Source organism: Choloepus didactylus, chromosome 4, assembly GCF_015220235.1.
Source record: "Choloepus didactylus isolate mChoDid1 chromosome 4, mChoDid1.pri, whole genome shotgun sequence".
In the NCBI taxonomy this organism is placed as follows: domain Eukaryota; kingdom Metazoa; phylum Chordata; class Mammalia; order Pilosa; family Megalonychidae; genus Choloepus; species Choloepus didactylus.
The window spans coordinates 55,512,410-55,540,214 of NC_051310.1; the positions used below are offsets into that span (position 1 = coordinate 55,512,410).

Here is a 27,805-nt window from a genome sequence, read left to right on the forward strand (position 1 = left end):
GGACGTGTGAGTGATGGAAAGAGAGGGAAAACTCCTCTAGGTGGTACCCAAACTAGTAACCATTCCTTAAGCTGAATTTCATACTTGACAGCCATAGAAATTTACAGACACCTATGGAATTAAATAAGCAACTCTTCTCTGACATTTGCAGGTACAAATAGAAATAGCTAGAGGGGTAGAAATACAGTTAATGGTAACACTCGACATTAAATTCCAAACTTGAAGTAACTCCCCAAGACTGATTTCTCTCTAATTCATAAATTAACTTTGATCCAAAGAAGTGACTAGGCTTGCATGGGCCAACTTTTTATATGACCAGGATAGGGCCTAAAAGAGGCCCAGCAGAGACCCATAATCCATTAATGAAGAAAGGTGACCCACAACAGTAGCAGGAAAAATAATTCTGTAGTCTTCCTGGCAAAAAGATTCATCCATTCCTTATTGAGGAAGGGAATCCATATTTCAGTTGTAACTTTATGTTATTTGTTTACTAACTGATAGATTATTTACACAGTATGTTTCATTTCTCCTCAGTTGATCCTTTTGCAAACTTTTGAAAACCCTGCACTACATTCACTTTATGTGTCTGAACTTGGTGGACACAACTGATAATTAGAAGAAGGTGGGCTTCTTCTAAACCCTGTTGTTCAGAGCATGTAGGAAAAATGAACGGCACCCCCAGGCAGGTCTGTTTTGTTTGGGTTTGCCATTTATTATGCACCCATGAATGAGCCCTACCTTGTTAAGAAGGAAATAGGTCCTGTTCTAGAAACTGTTCATTGAAGCTTTTGCTTGATATCAAGGTAGATTCGATAATATTGGCTTTATCAACTGTGTAAGACAGAACTTGTGGTAGTGGAAGATCCCACACCTGTTTTAAAATCCTAGAAAAGATTAACCCTGAAGATCATGGACCACTTCCAATTTCTCTTCTGCTTCCCTGATAAGAGGTAATGTGGTCTGATGAGGAAAACAGATTAGTTGGCTTAAATGAAGCAGAAGACTTGTCTTGTATACCTGCAATATACTAATACAAACTCATTGTGCTCAATTTGTTATTTAAAGGCTGTGCTTTATTCCATTAACTTCCATTTGGCCTCTTTGTTTCCATAATTTTTTCATACTGGACCAATCTCTTTTCGGTAATCCTCCCTCCCTCCCCTCCCCTTCTGTCTGGGTTTCATTCCCTGACAAGGGCTTTGTCTCTGTGTTTCCCTGCTCAGAGATTCATAAGGCCCTTTGATAACTGTAACCACCACCTTAGCCCTGCCCAGTGGCTGTATCTTCATCCACAGATTTAACTGGGACAAAATTGTTATCTGTTGAACAACTACAGCTCTGCAGCATAAAAATCTGAGGTAAGAAAAAATTACTAGCAAACAACCCATACATAGGGTTGGAAAATACTAACTTCTACTAGATAAGAACAGATAAGGCAGGATTACTGTGTGGTCCAAGCAAGTTTCTCTGTGGAGGGATTTCTTCCATTTACTATGACTGGAATGAATTATTCCAACAAATTCACATGCACAAAAAAAGGGAGGCAAAGGATATTGACAGAAAAATTATGAAAATGATGAAAAATTTCACCTTTCATCTGCTGAGGGTAGGGGTTAATATCATGAAAACCATAATGAAATATTTTGTTGAACAGCATTTGTTCATGTACCAAGAAATCAATCCCAAATGCACAATTTGAGTTTAAAGAAATTAAAACCTTTGGTGGTAGGATTATAGATTATTTTTGTTTTCCTCTTTATTCTTTTACATATCTTTCAAATGTTTTAGAAAGAACTTTTAGAAACATAAAAAAGTTTAAAAAATTAAAAACTCTTTAATATAGTTTTTCCTGCTGAATTAGTATACTATACATGAAACATGAGCCTGATAACTCAAAGTTGCTGTTGATTTCATCAAGATGTGGTTAGTTATGTGTTTAAATAATAATCAAAGTGAGGATAAGAAACGTATTTTTTTAAAAAGTGATAATGAAAGTTTTTTTTTTTTTCCCACTTTCCATCTGGATTAATGATACTATATAGCTAGTTACATTTTGGTAATCACTAAATTTTTTAAATGTCAATATTATTACATATATATTATCCATTTCTTTACAGAAGGGTTTCTCAACCTTGGCACTACTGATATTTGAACTGGATACATATTTGTTGTGGGGGGCTGCCCTGTGCATTGCAGAATGCTTAGCAGCATCCCTGGTCTCTACCTACTACATGCCAATTGTGATCACTAAAAATGTCTCCAGCCATTGCCGAATGTCCCCTAAGGGGCAAAATCACCCTTGGTGGAGAACTACTGCTCTATAGTAAGTTATTACTATCCAAGTATTTTGATTATCTTTTTAACCCTTAACTATCACCATGGCTGCATTAATCATTCCACGAATCACATTGATCACAATGATTAAAGAAATTACAGATTTACCCTGACACTCAAGCACTTACTATCAGGCTATTAGATAAAGCCTGGGAATAGTAAGGGTAAAAAATTCATATAATTATAAAAAATAAAAGATTACACAAAAAGAGCAAAGATTTTGGTAGTATGCTGGGATCAGTTTACATTCATTTGATCAAGTGGTCTGAATGACTCAAAGACACACAGCAGCTATTATTCATTCAGCTACAACATTGCAGATACGAATACATACTTTGAAAAGGATGGAAATTGCTTCATGTGACAGTATTGCTGATATTTAACAAGAAATGTGAGCAATGCATCAGACAGTCACGTTGATTTTTCCCCTTAAATGTCACAAATCATTTATTTTACTGTCTTCTTAATTTAAACACATGTTCAGTGGCACCCACAATCAAAATTTTGTTGCTAAACAAATTCTATAATTGAATCTTACTTTTATTTCGTGTAAATAAATATTGGAAATGATATTTAATAACATAAATAAATGTTATCAACATCATTCTTCTAGGTTGTAGTGATTTTTATTTCATCACTCTAAATGGTGGATGGCCTTTTGTCTATTCTAAATGTCCCATTCCTCATGGGATAATTAAATATGACCGGCAAGCAAAATAAAGTTTTAAAAGGATATATATTTTTTCAAATATATAGCCCTGATTTGTACTACTGTTGCCCCATTTCCTTTTTAAAAATTCAAAGATAATATTTGACTTTTAAAACTTATTTAAAATAACTCTTTTTAAAAAATAAAACAATGCAGTGGGATGCCGGGATTGCATTCATCCCAGCATGCCACACCACTGTTCTTTGGATGGTAATCACAGGACCCAGACATCAAGCTGTGGAAGAGATTCTTCCAAGCAACAGCATCTGGCTCTTTGGCAAACTGAACAGGCAGTTGCCCTGGTGGCTTTGGAGTTGCCTCTGGGTCTGTCACACGGTAAGGCTGCTTGATGGAGTGTCTGGATTCTCATCTCCCTTTCATTTCACCATCTTCCTCATATACCTTTTTGGTGTCAAGAGACCTATAATCTTCCACAACGCAAGTACTGCCCTCCTTAAGCCTAATGGATTTTTACATAAACCCTGTTGTACTTCAATAAGTATCCCTTTCCATTGCCCACATCCCTTTCGAAGTATAAAAATATGCAAGCATTCTGGCATCAGCAACACTCACATTCTATTTCATACCCCACCTGCAGAGAGAATCAGAAATTAAATGTTCTATTCTCAGTCCTGAATATTTTAAGCCTGTATTTTCACCTTCTTTACTTGCTATAGATCTCTTTGCCAGTTAAATTTAATAAATTCATATGCATAGTATGAATAGCTACCTAATTTCATGACAACTTCTTTTTTCATTCTCAAGATCATACAGTCTAAGCTGGTAAAGTGGTATTAGGACTATAGGGGCTTAGTTTGAAGAATTTATGGCACTTAAAAATCATAAGTGCAGTCCCTAGAATAAATACATTGAACACCAGAATTGGCAACTCCAGAACAAAGGGGCTCTCATATCCTCTTAGCTCTGAAGGAAATTAAAAAGAAATTAACTAAAGAATGAGTTTTGGGATGTTTTTAGGATTAAAAACAAAATAAAACAAAATACAATGTTCTGAATAATCTGCATCGAGAACATTAATCAATATGGCCTCTCTGCAGACCACAGGCTACGCATGGGTGCTATGACCCACAAATCATACCCAAAATTTAAAGTAACTATTAGCAGGTTAAAGGTGCTAATGGGTCCAAGCAGACATCAATTGGTAAAATTGCTTCATGAGAAGTAGCATTTAATTCTTCCTGCCAAAGTTCATCAGAAAAAGGAAGGTTTTATACATTTGTCACTTTTATGGATATTTGGTTTTAAGCTGTCATTTGATCATGACATTTAATAACTATGGAAAATTTCATAGTAATATCCATTTTATATGGGAAGCAAATAAATAAAGGGTGGGGGAAGAGGACAGAATCTGTACAGGAAAAATGAATTTGAGCATAAGTTACTCCTTGGGAAATCCTAAATTGGAAAGGAAATAAAAATAAAACCCATCATGGACAATGTCCATGATTAACTATACAAATATTAGAAATCTCTCTCACGGACTAAAACAAATGTATGTCACTATAACTAGAAGTTAATAATAGAGAGGCATATAGGGAAAAATATATACCTATTGCAAGCTATATACTACAGTTAGTAGTATTTTAACATTCTTTCATCAACAGTAACAAATGTTATGCCAAAACTATGAATCAGTAATGGAGGGGGGCATGGTTAGGGGTATGGGAGGATCTGAGTTTCCTTTTTTTTTGTCTTTATTCTTTTCTGGAGTAGTGAAAATGTTTTAAAAATTGAAAAAAAAATTAATTTTGTTGATGGATGCACAGCTGTATGGTGGTGCCGTGGGCAACTGATTGTACACTTTGGATCTCTGGGTAGTTGTATGGTATCTGAAAAATCTCAATTAAAAAAATAAATATATAAAAATAAAACCCATCAAATGCCTGAACTGGCAAGTAGTTGAAGCCAAAAACAAAGAAATAAATTTCTAGCCCTAGAAAGGGAGTTTAAAAAAATGGTATTTTTAATTATTTTGACTACTTTTTTTGTACTACCTTAGAAGTAAGATAAGAATATAATAATGGTACACACACACAAATATATACACATATAGTCTCTATATCTTTCAGATATTGGCTAAGATAATATAGAGTTAAATCCAAAGTTTGTTTTTATTCCTATCATAAAAATTATCTTATACTGGGGAGCATATAATCTATGTAAACACACAATGAATTATATACTCAGTTGCCTAGATTTTACTTTTTAGAAACAAATCAAATTTGAACATTAAGAGTCCTACTTCTGTCAACTCATGCAAGCAACTCCTACAGCTTTCCCAAGTAGTGCTGCTGCAGATGACCAACACAAGTACTTAGAAAGCTGAGCAACAGACAACTCTCTCCAGACTTAATTTTTGTTCCTAATAATCTATACTCTGAAAAACAAAGAAATCAAGGTGACTTCTGCCCTCAAGTTTGGGATGGGGATTTCCAGAACAGATTTTTAGATCAAATGTTTATTACAAATCTGCTTCTGCTTTAAATGAGAAAAATAACTTAGTTCCTGGTCCTGAGCATGAGTTTCAGGATGTAAATAATTACTGACAAGTGTCTAGTACATAATATGTCCCAAAATATGCCTGTTGCTTGTTGAATGAATGAATGTATGTGATATCATGTTACAATCAACTTTTTAAACAATAAATATGCTCCAGAGGCTTCTCAGATAATCACAAAAATCTTTTAATTAACCATAATTTTTCCAATGGGAAATTTTGCCCATGGAAAATAACAGATTGATGCATCCCACCATGTGTGAACAAATTAGTTAATAGACCAAATTGATTCAGACATGCAATCAAATTTAAGACTATATGGTCTAATGTGAAATTTTTCTGCTTTTACTGGAATGTCTTCAGTAGGACTCGAGGTGACTGAAGTTGTATCTATCCAATGCCAACTTTCAGGGCATAAAAATATTTTTTAATGATAATGGAGTTGTTTGATTTCCCTCTAAGTGCTTATCACCAAGCTTACTCGAGGTGCCCATTTCCTTGGTGAATATCTGCTATCTACAGAATGTCTTTTTGTTAGGAAAAAAAGCCCTCACCCCGGCCTTTTTTAGTTCTGCTTTTTTACATTACAGTCGTTACAGTTTCCAACTGTTACAATTGGAAAAAGTCAGGATAAACTTAGGCCGATGATTCGGTTGACACTCAATATCTATGGACCATGCCTGTTTCCTTCTCTGTTCTCTGACCTATTTTGTGCATCAAATGTAAGAGAGTGCAACCAGAATGAAACTACTTTTCCAAAAGTAACTTGGAACATACCATTTATATTTGGTGTAGTCTGATACAGGTCTTTGTCATATTCAAGAGCTAAGCTTTGGAAACATAATTTTCACTTTTTGTTTGTTCAGTAGTTGAACAAGCTGCCAGAAAACTGCCATTTAGGCTGAGAGCTACTGTCTGTTAACGAACTGGCTTAAATGGTATTCAATAAATGATTAGGAATGTCATTATTGAGCTGCTATCCAAAGTCACACACATGCTAATAAAGATGCCTCCAGCATCCATAGGTTAAATGCCAAGAAACAGATCCACAAATGCAAGCCAGTCTGTTGTTGCTCTTGTGATATTGGGCAAGTAAGACATCTGTGGTTCAAACAATCCCAAAATGGGAACCACTCTTAATAATCTAGGAGACCTGGTCCTCTTCGTGAAACCCAGCTGATACAGATGGTCTCACTGGCAGGGGACACCAAGACGTGGTTGCTGAGTAATAGCTGGAGTGCTTCAACTTTTGCCATTTGGAAAAGGCATTTGCAAAGACTAGGAAAAGCTCTAGATACAGTGTGGGGGGAGGTGGGGAAGAAGAGGAGATGGTTCCTAGACCATCCAAGTAGCTGATAGCTGGCTTTCACTAAAAGGAGTTGACAATGCTCTAGAGACCCACCCGTCCTAAGGAAAGGAGAAGAGGAGCCTAGGGTTCAGGGAAAACTTCAGACCTGCCTGTTTTCAGAGGCTTTTAGAGGTTCCTTAACCCACAGGCAGCATCACAAAAGTGGTAAGTCTGCAGGGCATTTGTAGATGAGTTGATGGAAGCAGGGGCAAAGTGTTGTAAGGTTGACTGGGAGACAATAGTAGCCCAGGAACACTGAGGGAGGCAGAGGGAAGCCAACCTTTGCAGATCCTATCCTGTGAGGCATATCCCTCAAGGGATCTACTCAGTTGGGCCTTGGAAAAAGGGGGGTGGGGGGTGGGGCGGTCCTTGCTTCTACGTCCCCCACAAGGCTGGGTGCAGACGCAGTGTCCGCGGGGGCAGCCTGGATAGCTGACTACCTGCTCCTCTCTCTTCCCTTCCAGGCACCTCCCATGGGCACAGACCCCAGCAGCATCTCTTTCCGGGCGCGAAGAGCACAGCCGGCCAATACCAGAGGCCGCAAGGACTAGTCGAGGGAACCCTCCCCCTCCCCCACCTCACACACACCCAACTCTTTGGTGTAGGGAAGTGGTGGCCTAAGCTGGGTGCTCCTGTTAGCCTGGAGTCGCGCCCTGGCCCCAACTGGGTGTGATACTGATGGCGGGGAGCGGCGCTCCCACCCGCAGCTCCTCGAATCTCTGCTGGCAGACAGTGTCGGAGCGGCCAGATCCGGTTCTGAGGCCTGTAGGAAGCCAAGCAAAAGGGGACTAGCCATTTGCAGGTTCCGAAACACCTAATAAACACCCAAATTGAGTTTGACGCTTCTCCAACTTGTACCCACCCCGGGAACTGAGAACAGCGAGCACAGTCCGCGCCCTCGAGTTGCCGCACCCGGGAGCGCGGGGCTCCGGCGCTGGTAAGAACAGGTGGCGCTTTAGGCGCCGCCGCTTGTTCCACACGGAGGGCGCAAGCCCGGGGTTTCCCCTTTCTGCCCTGGCTCCCCCAGATTGCGGCCCAGCGTTCCAGGAGGCTCACGCGTGGCCCATGCTGGCCATGCCTCGTCCGCGAATACAAAAGCCCAGAGGCCTCCGCCACCTCCGCTCCACCTCGCATTCTGTAGTCGGGACGTGCTCGGATCTAGGAAGATCCGGGAGCCCCCTCCCACAAACAACGCGCGCGCGCACCCATACATACATGCTTTGCTCCCCTGGCCCGAGAGCTTCAGAGGAGACGCTTTGGAAAACTTGGTTGATTGGCCGTATGGTTCGGGTGCCCAGACGGTCCCAGCCACACTCACACTAAATTTTAAAAGATGTTTGACTTCTTCCATGACTCTTAGGTAAATGAATCTAAGCAGAACCAAGCCTCTCCGAGACAACCCAGTCCATTTCCTAAACTTCTCACAAGGAACCTGGTGGCCCTAGGCCTCCAAATCCTCCCGCGCGCGAGGCCGCGGCCGCCCGTGCCCGGGATCCGCGCAGCGCAGGAGGGAGGACTCGAGGTTTGCGCAGAGAGACCCGTAGCCCCGGCGCCTTCGGGCGGGGCCGCGCGGTGCTGCCCTGCACTGCGCGACCTGCGGCCTGTAGCGCCGGGCCCCACGCCTCGCTTGCCCGAAAATAGCCTCCTGATAACTGCTTGCCCTGGCGCTTGCCTGTTAAGAAACCTAAATTAAGGAGTGGGTGAATCGGGGAAGGAGGGAGCCAGGGAAGTTTGCAACTATGAATCTCAGGTATGAGTACTTTTCACTGACATTGATTCAACTGCATTAGAGTTAATGGCAGCAGCCTGCTTCTCATTATTAATTGTCTTTGTGTTTGGATAAAGTATGTAATCTTCTTCTCAACCACACTATTAAAATAGGTTGCCTTTTCAATTAAGAACTGTCGTGAGCACAGCAGTCAATTTTCCTAATGAAGATGCATTATATTTTCACTTTTTTTAAGTAATGGAAAATCCCAGGTTTTCATTAGACGCGATTACGGAGAAATTCAAGAGGTTTCTCTAAAATTTATGCGGTCATAGAGTGCATTAAATGCTGGGCTTTTAAATAAATTGAAACTTTTCTGCAGATAAAAGAAAAGCGCGGGTTTCAAATATGTTCAAACCCGCTGCATTCAGATTAACAAAAGCAAACACGATGAGGTCATTTTTTCAAATTCACTTAACGGATATAACAATAAAAAGGGGTATAGTGACTGTCTGAAAATACTATAAACTTTTTTGGGGGAGGGGGCAGCTCTTCTGGTTTACAGATGATCTACAGATCTTAAACTGAAGCAGATGTTTGTTGAAAATGCAGTATGCGCATTTTGATAAAGTGCAGCTTTTGAACAAAAATCTTAGCTTGATCATTCAGCAGCACAAAGTGTCCAGGCTATGCGCCTACAATTAGTTTTTGTTTGTTTGTTTGTTTCCTCCTTTCCTTTCTTCTTTCTTCATTTTTCTTTAAAAGACAAACTGAAAGCCAATAACTGGTAAAACTGCTTAAAATTTTATGTATTTGAGTTGAGCAACTTTTCAATTGCTGTAAAAAAATTGAAATTGCAGAAGTCTAATTTTGAAGTTTTAAAATTTGTCGAAAATATTTATTCCTGGATATGAAAGTGGAAAGTTTGCATCCATGAACAAAAATGAAAAGTGTGTGGCATTCATATTCATTCCCTAAACTTGGGCTTTTTGATGCATGTAGTTAAAGGGATCTATTAAGATCTATGTTTCCTTTGTTTAATAAAAAAAAAATTTAGGTTACGGTCTTTTGCATATGAAATACTATTTCAACCCAACAATTTCTTCCCTTTCTTCACTCAATGCAAAACTGTATAGGAACAACACTAGAGAATGTATTTGAGAAAAAATAAGTCAAGTACTTCAAAGTAGAAAAAGAAAGTTCCCAACACCCGCCAGACTTTTCTTCTTTGTAAGGCAACATCAGTTTGTTTCTTGTAGACATGATCTTTTCTAGGTTTTAGGTGTTATGTCTTTTTAAAAGTGAACTCTTTTTAAATCAACCAGCCCCTAAAAATGATCTGCAAAGAGTAGGAAATTAGATTTTCGATTAAAACCTTATCCCATCTTGAAGGATTACTTTATATTGATTCTTAAATATGGCTACAATTGATGGGCTCTAATTAAAAATCCAAAGGAAAAGTCTGTCGTGCCCAAATAAAAGAAGCTTTTCATATACGGGAAATAAAGCTTGTAAAAGGTTACAAATAAAAGATTAGAGATTTATCCAAACTAGTTTAAAGCTTCACTGTGGTTTTCTTTTCTTCTTTTTTCCCTTTCTTACAAAACCATTCCGGGTCTTTTTTCCCCAGTTTTAAATGAAGTTTGCAAACAGGCAAGATATTAGACTGTAATGGTTGTTTTATATCAGCTCTGTAATCTCATGGCTGCTGCCTGCAGTAGAATTGATTTCAAGGAAACTTCAGGACCAGGAGTTGAAAATTATGTAAACTGACAGTTAACACCCTTCATCAATCCATCCACATTCCTGTCCACACCCTCCCAACACACACACATACACACACATACACATTTCTCTGTCTCTCACACTCCCAGATGCCCTTCCTGTCCCCCACCCTAACTTTGCTTTGCACACACCCTTGGTCCCCACTCTCAGGGACAGAGGCATAACTCACAAGCTCACACTCAGCTCATAAATGTCTCACAGCTCCAGATCTCACACTTGTCACACAATCTTAATCCGTTTCATTCCGGAACAACATGGTCCTCTTTTCCTCTTTTTCGCATTTGGAATTTGCCTACTCTTTTATTGAGACAGCACAATACTATCTTTGAAGTTGTTTCTTTCTCCCTCACCTTCTTTCCTGAAAGGACCACGATGCAAGGAATGGGCAACCCAAGCTTAATTCATAAGTGCCCTGTTGCCTTGTATTTTCCCCCAAATTCTGCCTGCATTGCCAATCTTAAACCTTTGTTAAAAATTAATTAAAGTTAATCTTGTCAAACTTTGCCATCGAGACATATCTAAAAACCTGATAAAAATAACTTTGTAAACATTGTAGCAGTTCTAAGACTAGATGTGGGCCCCCACTATCCATTGAATCACTGAAAAGACAGGAAATTAATCTTCATATTTCTGAAGTAAGTATTCAGGGAGTCTAACCAGCTCCTTTCCCCTGAGAGACTGTGTTCTCACGGAATATGGGTTTTGTTCTTCTCTTTTAATTAGCCTGGAAGAATCCCCAGCTCTCTCCTCTCCTCTCCCCTTCCCCCTCCCCATAGTTAATAAACTTGGAGGAAAGTTTGAAATATTTTAAACTGTCCTGTAGTGTGGAATAAGTACACCCAACTAGCGCCAGACATGAATCTAGATTTCAAAATATAAATATAGAATATCAGCTATATTTTGGAAACTGCACACAAGTATACAATTCCTGTGCATTCATTTTCTTAATCTAGCTTTTGAATACTTAAATTTCATATACATAGCAAGATAGTTGTATATATGGCAATTAAAAATCATCCATTTGTTAATGAAAATTATTTAAAAACACAAAGCATGCTACCATAAGTCAGATTCATAGAAAAATAGGAAAAAAACAAAGGCACAGGACACAGTAGAAAAAAAAAGAAATTAGAGAGAGAGGGAATAGAATTGATAGTAAGTATATTGGAAGTTCAAAAGAACTTACTGAAAATCAGGTGTTAGACTTTTCATCCAAGGAGTCTTTTTCTCCTATGAAGTATCTAAGGTTTTCAGTAGAACAGCCCAGCCCCCTACCCCAAGCCAGTGGCTTTTGTCCTGACTTAGAGTAAGGTTTGTGGGGACTGTACCTGAGCCGGGCTGTCTGCAATTTCCAAGTTGACAGGAAAAGACTGGAAGATAAAGAGCATGTTCTTACAGGTGAAGAGCAATTTTGCAACTTTTCCAGGAGACACCCAAGAGAAAGCTTGGCTGCCACCAACTGCTGCAGAGTCTGGGCAGAATTCCTCTAGAATGAAAAAGAAAGTCGTTTTTTCCCCCACCCTGTCTGCCTCTCTCTGTCTCTAGTTCTCTTTCTCCTCTGTCTCTCTCTCTCTCTCTCTCAGATCCAATCTTTTAAGAGCTTCAGCACATTGCTAAGCTAAAAGGAAATTCTCTTTGATAAAGCAGTGTTTCCAGCTTCTGGGTTTTAAAACCTAAATCTATATTCAAATCTGGCTGAAGGTGTGTTCTGGGATTTATGAAAGCCTCTTAAAGGGGTAAATTTACCAAACCGTGACAAAATCATCACAATCTTACTTTAGACATCTGGAGTGGATGAGAATTTTAAAGAGACCCTTGTTTATTTAACACTGTCCATTTCCAACTCGCGGGTTATTGGTCGCGTATTTCTGTGAAGTTATTACAATAGAGGGTAAAGGAGAAGCTGGAGCCGTCTGCTGCAGGTCCCTGGAAGGGGAGAAGCCCTCCCCAGGCCCCACCGAGCCGCAATCTGCCCCAGTCGAACATAACGGGGGACTTTTAGGGAGATGCTGTCCCTGTCAACTGAGAGGACATCGCCACCATCTACATCGGGCTTGCGGGTTTTCCCACAACAATGGACCCCGCGGCGAATGGAGGTCCCACTCTAAAGAATTTCTCTTACTTCGTGGAGATCACAAGCGCGTGTTCTGATATTCCTCCACCCCACCCCACCCCACCCCCATTGTTCCCGAGGCCTCCCTCCCGCTCTTCCCCTTAGCCATACCCACAAAATCCTTTTTTTTTTTTTTTCTTTTTTCTTTTTTTTCTGTTTGGTGTTTTAAACATCACTGTGATCAAACTGGGGGAAATACTTTTTACTCAGGGTAGGAAAAGGTCTCTGGGCCAGGAGATCGGGATGGCTTTGCCCTAACATCATCAAAAGCATCACCTAGGAGCGCCTCTGACAGCCAGTGCCGCGCCCGCCAGACCGCTTGGGGCATTTGTCCTCGCCCCCCCACCCCAATTAAAGTCCTCAGGGGCGGTCGCCAGGTGTTGCAGTACAGTGGGGGCGGGGTGAGTAAAAAGGTCCTTACTCACCCTTCCCCCAGCCCGGACCCCCTGAAAGTCGCAACTGCTGGGAACGCGACAGCCAGCAGTCTCCATGGGCGGGAGCGGTCGCGCAGGACCCTCGAGGAGCTGGGCGAGCCCCAAGCAGCTCTGGGGTTCGTGGGGCCGCCGGGGCCCAAAGATGCGAGACACCTGCAAGCCCGGCCGCGGCCTCAGCGCACAGCCCCAGCCGGAGCGGGAGCCGGAGCCCAGCCTGGCTGCCGAGTGCTTGCTGCCGATCGCGCACTCCCGTAATTTGTTAATTGCTGTAAATCCCGAGGACCGCCACATTTGATTACACATACAGTGTAAGAACCGACAACAAAGCGACGAATTAATTACCAACTTCATTAACATAGGTCCCCAAATTAAAGGCAGCGAGCTGTTTCTTTGGGCTCACTAGCCGTGGTTGTGGTGACGGGGGGAGGTGTTTAGGAAGAGATTTATTTTTTCTTTTCCTGTTTTGGGAGTTGAGAGGGAAGGGCCGTGTCTCGGGCTCTCCGTCCCGCTTTGGCCTTCCATGCACACACACGTTCCACCTGTGCCCCCTCCGCATACTCCACCCAATCTTATTCTGCTTTTCTAGGGACCCAGCTCTGCCTGAAAGCTATCAGGTCCCTGATCTCTGTGCCAGGCGGAGAAATTGGGCTGAGCTCGATCTCACCGGCTGGGGTCCCTTGATACACTCTCAACCTCCCGGCTCTCCGCCCCAGGCTCGGGCGCGACCGGCCCAGTTAAACCCCAGGCTCCGCCGTGCCCGGTATTTGGTGGCATTTGTTTTAATTCAGAAAGGCCGGTTGTTTCCAATCCGTTCACTCCCTTCTTGGGTATCATGCCAACCCCACACTCGCGCCGTAGAGGCCTGACGGGTCTCCTGCTGCCTCTCCAAACCGGCCGTGAGGTTAGACTCAACGATTCGTGCTCTTCGCAGCCCGTCCTGGGCTTCTCAATTCCAAACCTCGCGAATATCTTGGGAGCCGGGGTCTCTCGCTTGGGGACCAGTGGGTGTTTACAAAGGCGTAACGAGTGGGAGAGACTCCGAGCTTTTGAAAATAGTTTGTTCTTGGGCGTGCGTCTCTCTCTCTCTCTTCCCTACACGCACACACCTCCCTCCCAGGACTCTTTCCAGTGCCTCTTCTGGCCCTCAGCGTGGTCTGACCCTGTTTGAGACGGCGTAGTCCTTTTTTAAAGCTGCAGTCTTTGACTTACTTTTTGCCTCTGATCCACACAATCCCTGTCTCGGTCGAATGCGATAAGTCAGTTATCTCGCACCCCCACCCTTCTCCAGCCTTTACGTAAATATTTTTTATTTTCCCATCTTACATTGTATGGGTCGCCCCTTTCCCCTTCACTAAAAGAAGAAGAAGAAAGAAGAAAGAAGAAGGAGAAGGAGAAGGGGAGGAGGAGGAGGAAGAAGAAAGGGAAAGGGGAAAGGGGAGTAAAGGAATAAAAGAAAGCAGAGGAAAAGAAGGTAAGGGGAGGCCTTCCTGTCCGTCATTTAAAATGTCCATAGTTCACATGTTCCGGTTCATAATGTATATTTTAAGCAGAGCCCAGTGTCTTGCCCAGTGTCTTTCAAGAACATTCTGGTAATGTCGGAGGCCTGGATTTGTTGCCTGCTCGTCCCCCCGTGCAGCAGAGGCCTGTTTTCCTCCCCCTGTTGTGTGTTTTTATTATTTTCCCTCTGGCTTAGATGTGTCAATCATTCTCTCCCTGCCATTGGTTGGAGAGTTTGCGTCAAAAAGTTGCCAGAGAGGCGCTTTCTCAGCAAATCTCCCTGAGAGCGGAACCGACCTCAGCTCCAACTCAGCCTCCACTGTTATTAAAAATAAAAATCGCTAGAGCAGTCCTCACCACGTCTACTTTGTATGTATCGCAGAGGTGCCCACGCGAATTTCGAATTCTAGCCACTTTCCTCATTGTCTGTTCTTTTAATTTTTTTGTTGTTGTTGTGTTTGAGTTTTTATGGAATCAAGACTGCAAGGTTTCTAACTCAGTACTCTTGATTTCTTTTAGGATAGCTGGTTATTTGGAATTTTGAAGGATAATTTGATTTTTTTTCCTAAACTCCTATGCAGCTGTAAGGTAAGTGTCCTCCTGTCTTATCTGTCTATATATCCACATCTATTTGTCCCTCTGTCTGTTTACCGTCACCCCAGTACCTCGAATAGAGCAACCAATGCACCTCTGAGAACGTAGAGCTCTTCTGAAGGCTGATGTATTTTTTATCACTTATAAAATCTAAGGTGTAATAACGATCGTTGCGAAAAATTTACGATGGGGGCGGGAGTTGGAGGGAAGGAGGGCGCTCCTGGGCTTGCCGCTTCTGCAAAACCTCGTCGAAAACCTGAGTCTAATCTGAGATGTTTTGGAGGGGTTTTGTTTATGGTTTTGTTTTTATGTCAACGCCGTTTCTGGGTTCTCCTGCGATCTTTGCGTTTTAACCCCCAGATTTGGTTGGGGCCGTTTGGGTCCATACAAGGACATTTTTAAGAGTCCGTGACAAAAAGCTGTAGACATAGATAGACGGATGGATTAAAATAACAAGAACAACAATAATGTAAGCGCCCCCTCGGGCCGGTGCTCGTGCCGGGCTCATTCGGAGGGTCCGCTGGGGCAGGCAGCAGCCTCTCGGGTCCCTGCTGGCTCTAAATGAACGTTATGGGAAACACGAGCGAATAACCGAGGAGGCGAGGAGGACCGGCCTCTTGTTGGCCACGCGCTCGCGTCTCGCTCTTTTGGGTCCCCTCTCGGCTGGCCTAGAGTAGCCCAAGATTCGCTCTCCGTTCACTGCTTCTTTCAAAAGTCTCTAGGTATTCTTTACGTCTCGGAAAAGCCCCGGTAAAGCAATACCCTTCTCCCGGTTGTCGTGGTCCCAGACCCAGGTCACCAAACCTAGCAAGCTTAAAAGAGTCTTTAGCAAAGCAACTTTGCGGGGTATGTTTCCAGGCTTGTCCGGTGTAACCCTCCGCGCGCACTTGCGGCGGGAGAACTGGCGATGAGTGGCCCTTACACGGCCCGAGACCTTGGCGGAGCAGAGAACACGAATCCTTCCATTCGGGATGGGATTCTCTCAGCTGTTCTTAGATGGGAGCGGTAGCAGGGCCCGCGTCCTCGCGCGCTCCCTTCCCAGGCTCAGGGACAATGGAGCGTCGTGGTTCGGCGCTGGGCGGGGATCGAGAGGATCGCCGAGGCCCAGCCTCCGCTTCTGGTCTGCCCACTAAGGACCATCAGAGGATCTACCAGCACCCGAACTTGGTGACGTGTAGCGCCGCAAACTCCAGAAGTATTTATGTTGGTGGGTTCAAGTGACTCCTGAAAATCATACGTCCAATTTCAGAGCACATTTTGACAAACCCATATCCTCTGCCAGAATACCAGCGAGTTGGCTTTTTCCTCCTTTACGGACGGAAGGGGGTGCGGGGAGAGAAGGGCGAGCTGCGTGGAACCCTGGATTTGTGGATTAGTTGGGAACGGGATGGGATTTCGCTCCTTGAAATTCTTCCTTGCATCCCTGAGCTGCGGGGGGTCAGGATTTCTCCTCCATTCCTTGGGTCTTTTTCCAGTCGCTAAAAGTTATTAGCAGCAGAGGAGTTGGGAGGTATATCCTCCTCCCACAGTAAGTTAGACACCCAGACCTCTTCTCATAGAGCTAACATCCGTGCTTTCACCGACTGATAATTAATAATCAAGGCCATCCCTTCTGGCACGTTTCTTCCATTCTCCCTCTCTCGCGGGTGGCAGCATCTTTTGATTCCCTAAGGCCAAAAACTTTCACTCGAGTTCGACGAAAGAGGCTAGAGCTGGCTGTTGTTCATGGTGCCCACGTATCTCCTTTTTCTTTCTCTCCTCCTTCTCTTCATAGTCTTTCCAGTGGCAGGCCAGTCGCCAGTCCGCGTAGTTTTGTTTCCTTTCCATCAAGCAGAAAATTAATCAGCCCGACGAGAAGCAGAGCTGAGCACGGCGGCCTGTAATTAAGGGACGTGTGCCCCTCGGATTATCTCGTTAGTTTATCAAGAAAACATTTATTATAATTAATTCTCGGACGAGGTAATTATTATTGAGCGAGGATAGAGCAACTGGTAGATGGGCTCCTTGGAAGGAAAAAAAAAAAAAAAAAAAACTAGGGGGGAGGAGGTGGAGGGAAGGGAGCGACAGATTGCACGAACTGACCGTTAGATATTAAGGCTGCGCAGGCCGGGGAGGGCAGTGCAGCGGGACCTCCGGCGCACCGCAGGCCGGCAGCCAGGCAGGCACGCAGGACCCAGCCACTTGCGCCCAGAATTGCGAGTGCCTATCGGCTGTGAGGACTCGCCACGCGACCGCCGCCTGCGCCTTCTAGGGACGACTTCTTCAGAGGCCACCTCGTAAACGGTCATTTTGAGGCTTATAGTTTTGAAAAGGTATTTCTTTTTCCCCTTCGGGCTTTGCTTACAGAAGAAAAGAGAAAGGACTCCTTGTAGGGCTTTGAAAGTTAGATGGAGAGGCCCGTGCCCCCGACTTGGAAAGTGTATACTTGGCTCTTGAGAGTACCAAGTATTTTCTTCTTCTTCTTCCTCATTTTCTTTTTAAGGGGGAACCAGGACTAAAAGTGAAAAGGTTCCATCCAGGGAATTTTAGCCGTTTTGAAATTGTAAGGGCAAAGAAGCTCCCAGAAGGTTCTCTGTCCTGGTACTTTCTGTTACTGCTTTTTTAATATGTTGGAGTGTGCCACTTTATTGTATGATATGTCAGGCATTTCTAATTGGGTGATACTACTACATGTAAGAACACTTCCATATTTCTTATGTGTACATCTGCTATGATTGTAGTTTTCTCTGTAGTAGTTCAGAACTTTCCAAGGTAGTAAGATTGCATTTAAAACACACACACACTCCAACTTAGAGAATGTTTAAGCAAATTTTCACAGTCTCCAAATAACTTCATCTTGAAAAGAGACTAGAAAATATAAAGGCTTTGTTGTAGGAGCAACTAAATTAGTTTTATTGATGAGATAATACAAACTCCTCTAAGAAGGACATCTATAGAATTATATTAAATTAGATGGGCAGGCATTATTTTTGTGCTATAAATTTAACTCAGGAAGAAGTTGTAGCAACCTAGTTCCATTTGTGGAACTTTGTGCCTTGCTCCGTTAAGCAATGAAAACCCAGAATCCTTAAAACTCAAGTCAGTGAGAGCTCTGTAAAAGTAAGAAGGAACTTCTAATCTTGTATCCGCCATTTTGAAGCAATCTCTCAGTGTCAAAGTTGCAAAGTAAAGATCCTTCCAGGACAAGTGCCATATTTTAGGAAATACAAGCCACACTTGCAAACTTGCAGTGGATATTAGCATCCACTTTGGATTCCTTTGCCCGGGGAGACTCAGGTGAAGGAAGTAAATGACTCGCCTTCTTTTTTTTCTCTCCCCCCCCTCCCCGAGTTCTTTTTCTTATAGGTTTGTAGGAAACTTGAAAGGTAGGGAGAAATTCTATTGTTTTCACAACTTTGGATATTTGTGTATGTCTTTCTTCAAAATCAAAATGTGCAAAAGCTAGCTAGAGTTAAACAGGAAACTCTGCTGCAGTTGCTGAGGACCCAAATGTCTGAATATCTGCCTCCTGCAGAATCTGCAGCGTCCACACATCAAAATCAACATGGAAGTGGCTTGTACTACAAATGCACAATCTTTCTACTTGCAAATGTAGAGTGCTGTCATTATCTGACTATTAGGATTCTAACTTTACTTCAGTATTTCTAGCAAGTCCTGTGCCAATCTTGAAGACATTTTGTTTAAGTATGTTTAATTATTTGATGGGTGTTGATTAAAAGTTAAATACTTGTTTGTTTAGCTTTAGTTCTTTAGATGCATATACTCAAGGTTTTCCAAAACCCTAATAAATCTGTTGCTTACCTCTAAATCTAATTACCCAGCCTACTAATTAGGTGAAAACGATGACTAGAAATTACTTCAAATGTGGAATAATAGTTGAGCAGTTTTCTCAAGTTTGTCGATTAGCAAATTGGTATTTTAGATGTTAAATGTACTGACATTTTAGGTTCGTAGCAGTTGAAAGTGGTAAAAAGCTAAGATAATTAAAATCTCTGCCGCGGAAAGGCAACAGTCTGGGGAGAGGTAGATTTCTTGAATTGTTTCTTTGTTTCTCACCAATGGGCTTTGTTATCAGCATTATTTATTTAGCCAAAGAGTTCTTTGTCTCTGCAAATGGCCCCAATCAAGTTTTGTTTGAGACAATTAGCTAGTGCCAGCCAATGAGTCCTATGCAAATGTAGGGATAGGAATGCAATGTGTGCATTTGAAGGCGTGGGGTTTTGTTCTTGGGGGGAAGGCAGATTGTAATTGCTTTCTTCGGGTATTTTTTTTTTTTTTTCCAGTTTAGTGTGGGGGGTGGGGAAGACAGGTTTATCTGGTCTCCATCCACTCTAGTTCCATAGCAGCTGGGAGAGGAGAGGGGGAGGGTGTCTACTAGTCCTTTAAAAGCCTCTGCCTTGCCCAATCCCAGCTCTTTTTAAGTTAGTGGTGGAACGTGGAGGAGCCTGCTGCCTCCGAGACAGTAAACCAGCACCTCTGTTTGGTTTGCCCCTTAGTTTTACCATCCCAAATCCACCTACTAAGGACCCTGAATTTGTGCACCCCAGGAGAAGAGAGACCCTCCAACTGGGTCCCCCTGATTTGGGCCGACTTTGCGCCTCCAAGCAACCTTAGCATGATGTCTTATCTAAAGCAACCGCCCTACGCAGTCAATGGGCTGAGTCTGACCACTTCGGGAATGGACTTACTGCACCCCTCTGTGGGCTACCCGGGTAAGTGAGCTCCGCAGCACCTCTCGTCTCGCCCTTCCCCATGCGCACGACGCGGGGACGTGACACCTTTTTTCCCAAAGCAGTGCCCCCACCCTAGCTCCAGGCGAGGTCCCCACTCGGTTTTCTTTCCAAAGAATCAGCTCACATACGCCGTGCATTTCCGACCGAGGAGAGCAGAGGCTAGGGAGAAGCGAATAGTTGGATCTGCAAAGATTGCAGAAAATCCCATCGCTTCATTCTTAATTCAGTTGAAAAGGGGACTCGCGTTGGGGTGATTGAGAAATGTTACTGCCCTTGCCTCCTGAGCGAGAGGCCCCTGCCCCTATCTCCAGGCCCAAGTTATCGGAGATGCCCTCTTGGAGAAGCCAGGTTTTCTCTCCTTGTCTCCTCCTCACCCTCCGGCTTCTCAGTTCTCCCTCGACGCCCGGCCTGTCCCAATGACCTGAGGGCCCTACACCACTTTTTTCGGGAGGTTTAACTTCCCTCCCGTGTAACTTCCCTCAGGTGCGAGGGCTTTCCGATCAGATCCATTTTTAAAAATCCTTCTAGGAGAAGTGTAAACTATGCCCCCATTTTAAAGATGCAGGAACAAAGACCCCTTGATTCCTAAAAACCACGGGAACAGGATCGAGATTCGCCCGGGTGATGCGAGCTGCCGGTCGTCTGGGATCCTTTATAAGTTTTCTTTTTTGTTGTTGTTGTTGTTGTTTGCTTTTTTCTCTCCATTACGTTTGTTTTGTTAACTCTCGAAGCGAAGCTTCGGCTGGAACCATCTCCGACGTCAGGCGAAGTGTGTGTGTGTGTGTGTGGGGGGGGGTGCCCTGGAAGGGGCAGTTTGTGTCATGGGACTCCGTGTCCGCAGCGGAAGCCGAGGTTGGGGAGGGGGTGGGGAGAGCATGGACAGCCTCTGAGTTGCGGGCCGGGAGGATCTGGGAGTGCAGTGGGGTTGGGAGTTGGGCGGAGGGGAAGTCGTAAGACTAGTGGAGACCCCTATGACTGAGAAACTGCTCCCCGACCCTAAAGGGCCCTGGGCTTCTTGTCCCGCAGCCACCCCCCGGAAACAACGCCGGGAGAGGACGACTTTTACCCGGGCGCAGCTAGACGTGCTGGAAGCGCTGTTTGCCAAGACCCGGTACCCAGATATCTTCATGCGGGAGGAGGTGGCGCTGAAAATCAACTTGCCCGAGTCCAGGGTGCAGGTAGGCAGATGGAGAAAGACCCACAGAGCTATCCTTCCCGATTGTGCCAGAACCACCACCACCACCACCACCACCCCCTCCCACTCCCACGGCAGCATGCTCTATGTTGAGGATTAGGAGAGAACCCCAGGTATTTCAAAGGACCAGAGGAAGGCTTGAAATCGTTCTAAACTCTCCTTTGGAGGCCAGTAAACTATTCTAACTCCCCTTGAGTGCCTCTTTCTTTTTCCTCCAGCCACTTTTTTGCCTCCTTATCCTACATAAACCTATAAGCAAGGATCTTCTGGCCCAGATTGCAAGAAGAGGAGTGGCTATCTAGTTGCAGTGATAAAGCAAAGTCCTAGAACCCTTCATTTTCATGGTGGACAGAGACCCAGCCTTGGTCAGACTTCAGGGTAGTCCTAATATCCCCTTCTATGAAGAAATCCTCTCCCCTTGTCACACTTTGAGGGGTGAAAGAAACTCAGCTCCTGGGCAGTCCATATATTTTTACAGATGAAGGAATAGAGTAGTAAATGACTTGTTTCAAAGCCACACCTCAGTTTGGTGGTAGAGCCAGGCTGTAGAAGCAGCTGGCTTTCTTACGGAAGAAATTAAGACAATAAGAGTTTTCTTTCATGTATTAGGGATTGAACAGAATTTGCTAGCAATGGCAGATCTACATAATAAAATATGTGGCAGATCTACATAATAAAATACATAATAAAATATCCCAATGACACCCTTTACCCTCAATCCCCTAAAGTTTAAGTAGCCTTGATCCCTTACAGTTTTCCCTGAGCTGGAGAAGGAAAGTCAACCCAAACTTGCCTGGAGAACAAGTCTAGTAAAGAGTTCTCTGGAAAGAATGGTTAGTACCCAAACCACAAACCTGCCTGGGACTCGCCTTCAGCTAGAACATGTCAGTGAAAGTGCCAAACCTCAGTGTGAATTGCAAGCCATGAAAGAGGCTTTTCCAGGGTGGAAGACATTTCAGTGCTTGTGAGGCTTGAACCAAAGTCCTCACTGGAAGAAAACAAATAGTTCCGAATAGTTTGGTGGTGGTAATATTGGCCTTGATGACACCACTTACCAGAGTTAAGACATTTGTTTAGAGAGCTCACTCAGAAGGACAAGTAAAGATTTGCAGCTTAGAAAACTGCAGTAGTTTCTCTGATCAGCTGCCTCATGCACCAAATACAACTCCCTTCATTGCAGAACATGAACGGAGCTGGTAAAGAGGATTTTCAAAGTTACCATGCAGGGGCTTAAGTTGACAAGTCAGCAAACATAGTATAGGAAACTGAATCCATGTGCTGAGTGGCACTACCCTTAAGGCACAGACTCCAGTTTCAGAGTTGAGACTAGTAGAAAGAACTGTCCTCGAGCTCAAAAGCAGAATACATTTCAGGCCACTCCACTTACCACAAAAAAAGCTTTCAACAAATAATGGCTTTCAGAGCTCCTTCTTCAACAGGATCACTTATCTTCTTGGAGATTTCTTTTTAAGTGGGGTCTTTCTAGGAGAGACAAGAGGTAAGGTGATGGAACCAACTTCTATATTATCAGTTGCTTCCCAGAAGATGAGCTGTAAACCATTTGGATTCAGGCTATTCTTGTTGCCATGTATCAAAATTGTTTCCCCCCACTTTTCTTGTGTTTTCTTCAGAAAGACATAGATACATTCTATTCCATTGTAAGAGTGTCCCAATGTATGTATACATTTCTATGTGTATATGCATATTAAGAGATGATGATAGTAAAGAAGAAGAAGGAAAGTGGGATGGAGAATTTGTAGCCATATGACTTGGCTAAAAATTTTGATGTTTAAATTTTATTGTTCTGGGCTAGAAGTAAAGCCAGATCAAGTGCTTTTAGACAGAGCCTCCCAAATTTCTTACACATCTAGGGACATGCGTCAGAGTGTCACATAAATAGTGTTCAGTGGCCAAAGAGAATGTTTGCTTAGCTCAACTGTCCATGTAGGAAAGATTTATAATCTGGTAACTCCTCTTGTCCTAAAGGAGTGACTAAAATCATATTAAAGATGTTTCTTTCCCTTTCCAGGTATGGTTTAAGAATCGAAGAGCTAAGTGCCGCCAACAGCAGCAGCAACAACAGAATGGAGGTCAAAACAAAGTGAGACCTGCCAAAAAGAAGACATCTCCAGCTCGGGAAGTGAGTTCAGAGAGTGGAACAAGTGGCCAATTCACTCCCCCTTCTAGCACCTCAGTCCCAGCCATTTCCAGCAGCAGTGCTCCCGTGTCTATCTGGAGCCCAGCTTCCATCTCCCCACTGTCAGATCCCTTGTCCACCTCCTCTTCCTGCATGCAGAGGTCCTATCCCATGACCTATACTCAGGCTTCAGGTTATAGTCAAGGATATGCTGGCTCAACCTCCTACTTTGGGGGCATGGACTGTGGATCTTATTTGACCCCTATGCATCACCAGCTTCCTGGACCAGGGGCCACACTCAGCCCCATGGGTACCAATGCAGTCACCAGCCATCTCAATCAGTCCCCAGCTTCTCTCTCCACCCAGGGATACGGAGCTTCAAGCTTGGGTTTTAACTCAACCACTGATTGCTTGGATTATAAGGACCAAACTGCCTCCTGGAAGCTTAACTTCAATGCTGACTGCTTGGATTATAAAGATCAGACATCCTCGTGGAAATTCCAGGTTTTGTGAAGACCTGCTATAGAACCTCTTTTTGTGGGTGATTCTTAAAGATACTGGGCTGGACATTCCAGTTTTAGCCAGGCATTGGTTAAGAGTTAGATGGGGTGATGCTCAGACTCATCTTCTGATCAAAGTTCTGAGAAGCATAGAAGGAAAAATGAAGGGCCTTAGAGGGGCAAACCAACCAGCAACCTGAAATGGACAAAACAATCTACTTAAGGTCCTGTCATAGTTTTAGATCATTGGGTTTTTTGATTTGCAAAGTGATCAAAAGCATTCTAGCCATGTGCTACCAAACACCACCAAAAATAAACAATGTCAATACAAAGCTAAGTCATGAGGGGAGGGAAGGTCATAGCCTTCTTAAGCAGAGGTGTTCCAATGTTTTAGCTAATCCTTGGTTGAATCTTAGGAATGGACAGTGTCTCAAGCTCATTCAAGTTTCATGACCAACTGGTAGTTGGCACTGAAAAACTTTTCAGGGCTGTGTGAATTGTGCGACTGATTGTCCTAGGTGCACTACTTTATTTAAAAAATAATGTTCATAAGGAGTCAATATGTAGTTTAAGAGACAATCAGTGTGTGTCTTATATAAATGGTACATCTGTGGTTTTAAATCTGTGCTAGACTTCAAAACTGTGATCTCCTGTTATTGTATGCAACCTTGAACTCCACCTCTGCAGGGGTTCTTCTGTGATTACATAGGTTTTAATTATAAGCAAAATTCAGAGCAACTGAGTACTTATCTACCTTTGGCTGGAGGTAAGCTGCACTGAAACCATACAACAAAATGTCTTGGTACAAGGAGAGTAAGAGAGGAGAAACAAAAGGACACTAATTCATCTGTAATTTACTGTTAGTAAACCTAGCAGTAAAGAGACATTGGTCAATTGCTCTGACCCTGATGAATTTATAAATTGAGATCATTGTTGTTTATGCTTGCAGATGTTAACTGGAAAAGTTATATATGCATAAACCTTTTCTTCCTGCATTTGGCAGATATGTATAATTATATTAAAATGGTTCTAGCACAACACTGGGTCCAGTTTAATTTTATACCACTATTTATGAATGAAAAGCCCATATTAAGCCTCTCCTTCCTCAAACATGTTTTTCTTAGGACATAGAGGAAATCAACAAACTTTCTTATTTAAAAAAATTTTTTTTTGTTTTGCTAATCTATGACTGAAATAGATATGGATGATGGTATGTACACTTTTTGAATTTCATTAGATTCATCAGATTGCTCTGAAATTGAATTTAGAGAGCCTAATATTCACTAGGGTCTTGTTCTCTTTACCTTTCCCTGCCTACCACATACTATAATGATTCCTTAGGCACTTTATTAGCAGGATTTTATGGAGATTTAACTTTTTTTAAGAGGAGAAGGAAAAAAACAGGGGTACCTCAGAAAAGATGAGAATGACAAGAATTCCTTGTTTCTATTCTCTGTTTGATTAAGGAGATTTTTTTTTAACTTCCAAAATATCTGAGGTAAACATGAGAGAGAGTGTAATCAGAATCTGAAAGCAATTCAGGCAGAAATGATTTCTGAACAATAGAGTTTCAGAAAAGTTTTAAAACCTATAATTTCAGTAGGTGAACATAAGGCACTGGCCAGTTTTTTTTTTTTTTTTTTTTTAAGAAAGTATTGAAAAAATGGGTCCCTTTTCAATTATACCTGTGTTTTGTAAATCAATCACCAGAAAAGACAAATGGAGAGTTGATCACGGTGTTCCATAGGCCAAAGCAATATTTTAAAATTTCATTTTAAAACATTACTCTTAAATCTGACCAAAATTAAATGCCTTTTGATTGTAATTTTTAAATGAAGGCTAGTAATTGCAACCATTTTGTTTTCTGGCTATTTGATATTTTGACCCTGGCTGCACATGCTCTCTTGAGCACCCAATCTTGCCTAATCAGTAAATTGTTTTTATTTTTCTGCTAAAGGAAGTGCAATCATTTACACCCAGCACTTGAGGCAAAAATTTTCCAGTACCTACTGATAATATTCACCATATTGTAGTTTACACCGAAGTGTAATTGCAGCCTTGTAGTTTTGCAGTTTTTGAGATTCAGGATCTTAATTGTTCAGTTTTTCTCATGCACTACTAACGCAAATCCAGCTCTCGGGTACAATAATTTCTCACACTGCTTTCAGTTTTCTAGATAATTCACAAAGGGTCAGAAAAGACTGCCTTTTAAAAACAATGACAAACATCGGTCTACTCAGCAAATAAAGTTACCAGCTTTTTTACCCCTGAAACTTAAAAAAAAAAAAGTGGTCAGAAAGAAGAGATGCTAAGCACTCTCTGAAACTAATTTTTCCGTCACCTTTGCACAACTCCGTTTAAGTGAGACCACAGAGTTAAGTCCCTCTGATGGCAAAGTAGAAATGAATTCTCCCTGACCGCAGGCAACGCAGGGAGGGGAAGAGGGGTGGGGAGCAAGCACGGGTTTAAAGACGTCCAGAGACTTCTGATCACCACCCCTAGCCAAGACCGGATTTAATGAAGTTAAGCACAATAATGATGATACTTAGTACTGAAATGACGCCGTCCCCCAAAGGCTTCGGGGAGCTACTTCAACTGCATATCTGTAATTAACAAGAAGTGAGACGGCAATATAATTTCCGTTTTGGAGAGCGGAGATGAGGGTAGGGGTAGTTTGCTAACGAAGATCTGTAGCCCTGAACCTTTATCTTTCCCATAAAGAGTCTTGGCCCCTTGTATTTCACCTTGGAAGTGTTTCTTCACTTCATAGATAAGAAGCGAAATTCAATCAAGTCAATTCAGTTCCGGCTTTCGAAACCTCCAGGTTTTAGATAATGGTCAGTTTCCTCAACTCCCCTCCTAACAGTTCCTTCTAATCTCACCTTTCCTGTGGGTGTCCCACCCTCAGCTCCGCACAGAGGCCGCTTAATGCCGAAGATTCTGGGAGGCCCTGGGCGGAACTGCAGGGACAGGGCGCCAAGGTGTGGGTCTTCACAGCCAACAGAGAGCGGGTCGTGCTCTCCAACGAATCCCTGGTGCTCTTTAAAAGTTATATTTTCGAAATCTTAAATCCCCAATCGAGGTTATCCAGGGAAATCTCATTTCTACCCCGAGGAGACCCAGCTGGGGCTGAGGCCCGAATCGGCTCTCCTGGCTGGGGCCGCCCTCTGGGGCCCACTCACAGCCCTGTGGGCCATGCAGGGCGAGAAGAGGCTTTCTTCTTCCCGATTCCCCTCTCGCTCTCTGGTCTGGCTCCCTCCCGAGTCGGAACCCAGGACCTCCCCAGAGCTGCAGCCCGCCTCACTCGGCCTTGTGGTCAGGCTTTGGGGACCCCGGGCCGCACCCGGGCACAGTGGGCTGCGGGAGGGTCCAAGGCGCTGCCGCGGGCCTGAGAGCTGGAAGATGAGCGCCGCCAGCCGGGAGGGCAGCGTGCCTCCCGGCGCCCCACATCCGGCCCTGAAACCAGGCCTCTCGGTCAGCCGCCGGCTTAGCGCCGGTCTCTGGATGGGCCGGCTGGATAACCTCACAATCTGGCCGAATTCGCGCTCCAGGCCGACCCCGGGGGCAGGGCGGGGGCGGCCGGCTGGCGGCCGGAAGAATCCTGGGACCTTCAGGGAACGGCCCGCTGGCGGGGGTGCGAGCGCCCCGCGCCGGAGGGAGTGAAGGCCGCGAGGGAAGGAGAGGAAGGTGAACAGGGCCCACCGGGCGCGGCGAGAAGGGGCCAGGCGACAAATGAGGACCCGGCGAAGCGCGCGGCCTCTCGCTTTCGGCGTTTCCCGAGAGGAAGCGCTACAGATGGCTGGGGAGTGAACCACTTTTCCTGGCTGAGAAGGGCGAGGCCGCCGCCGCGACCACCACCACCACCACCACCACCACCGACGGGGGTTCCCGCCGCTTCTGCAGCCTCCTGTGCCCTGGGTTGGCGTAAAGCCGACACCGGGCCCAGCTGGGCCTCCCTGGGGCCCCAAGGGATCCTCCCATGAAAGCCGGAGGCTTCGGCTAGTGGGTCTGGGAGAATTGTGCTTGAGGGTTCGGCCCTCGCCTGGGGGTCCCTGCACTGAGCTGAGGTTTTCAGGGAAAAGCCTGTGGATACCCATTTACCCTCGACACATTTCTTTTCTCCTACCCCCTATTTTTGTTTTTTAACCAACTGCCCTGTCTTGTTTTCTTCTTCGACCTGCAGCATCACTACACTGCCCT

At 43.8% G+C, this 27,805-nt stretch overlaps 1 protein-coding gene across 1 annotated transcript; it reads left to right on the forward strand.

The window, feature by feature from the left end:
• Window positions 1–14,993: 14,993 nt before the first annotated feature.
• OTX2 (orthodenticle homeobox 2) lies at window positions 14,994–24,564 on the forward strand. Its single transcript, XM_037835307.1, has 4 exons — window positions 14,994–15,034; window positions 19,537–19,752; window positions 20,800–20,951; window positions 22,998–24,564. Exons 2-4 carry the CDS (start codon window positions 19,656–19,658, stop codon window positions 23,616–23,618), a joined length of 870 nt encoding a protein of 289 aa, XP_037691235.1. The 5' UTR covers window positions 14,994–15,034; window positions 19,537–19,655; the 3' UTR covers window positions 23,619–24,564.
• The last annotated feature ends 3,241 nt before the right edge of the window (window positions 24,565–27,805 follow it).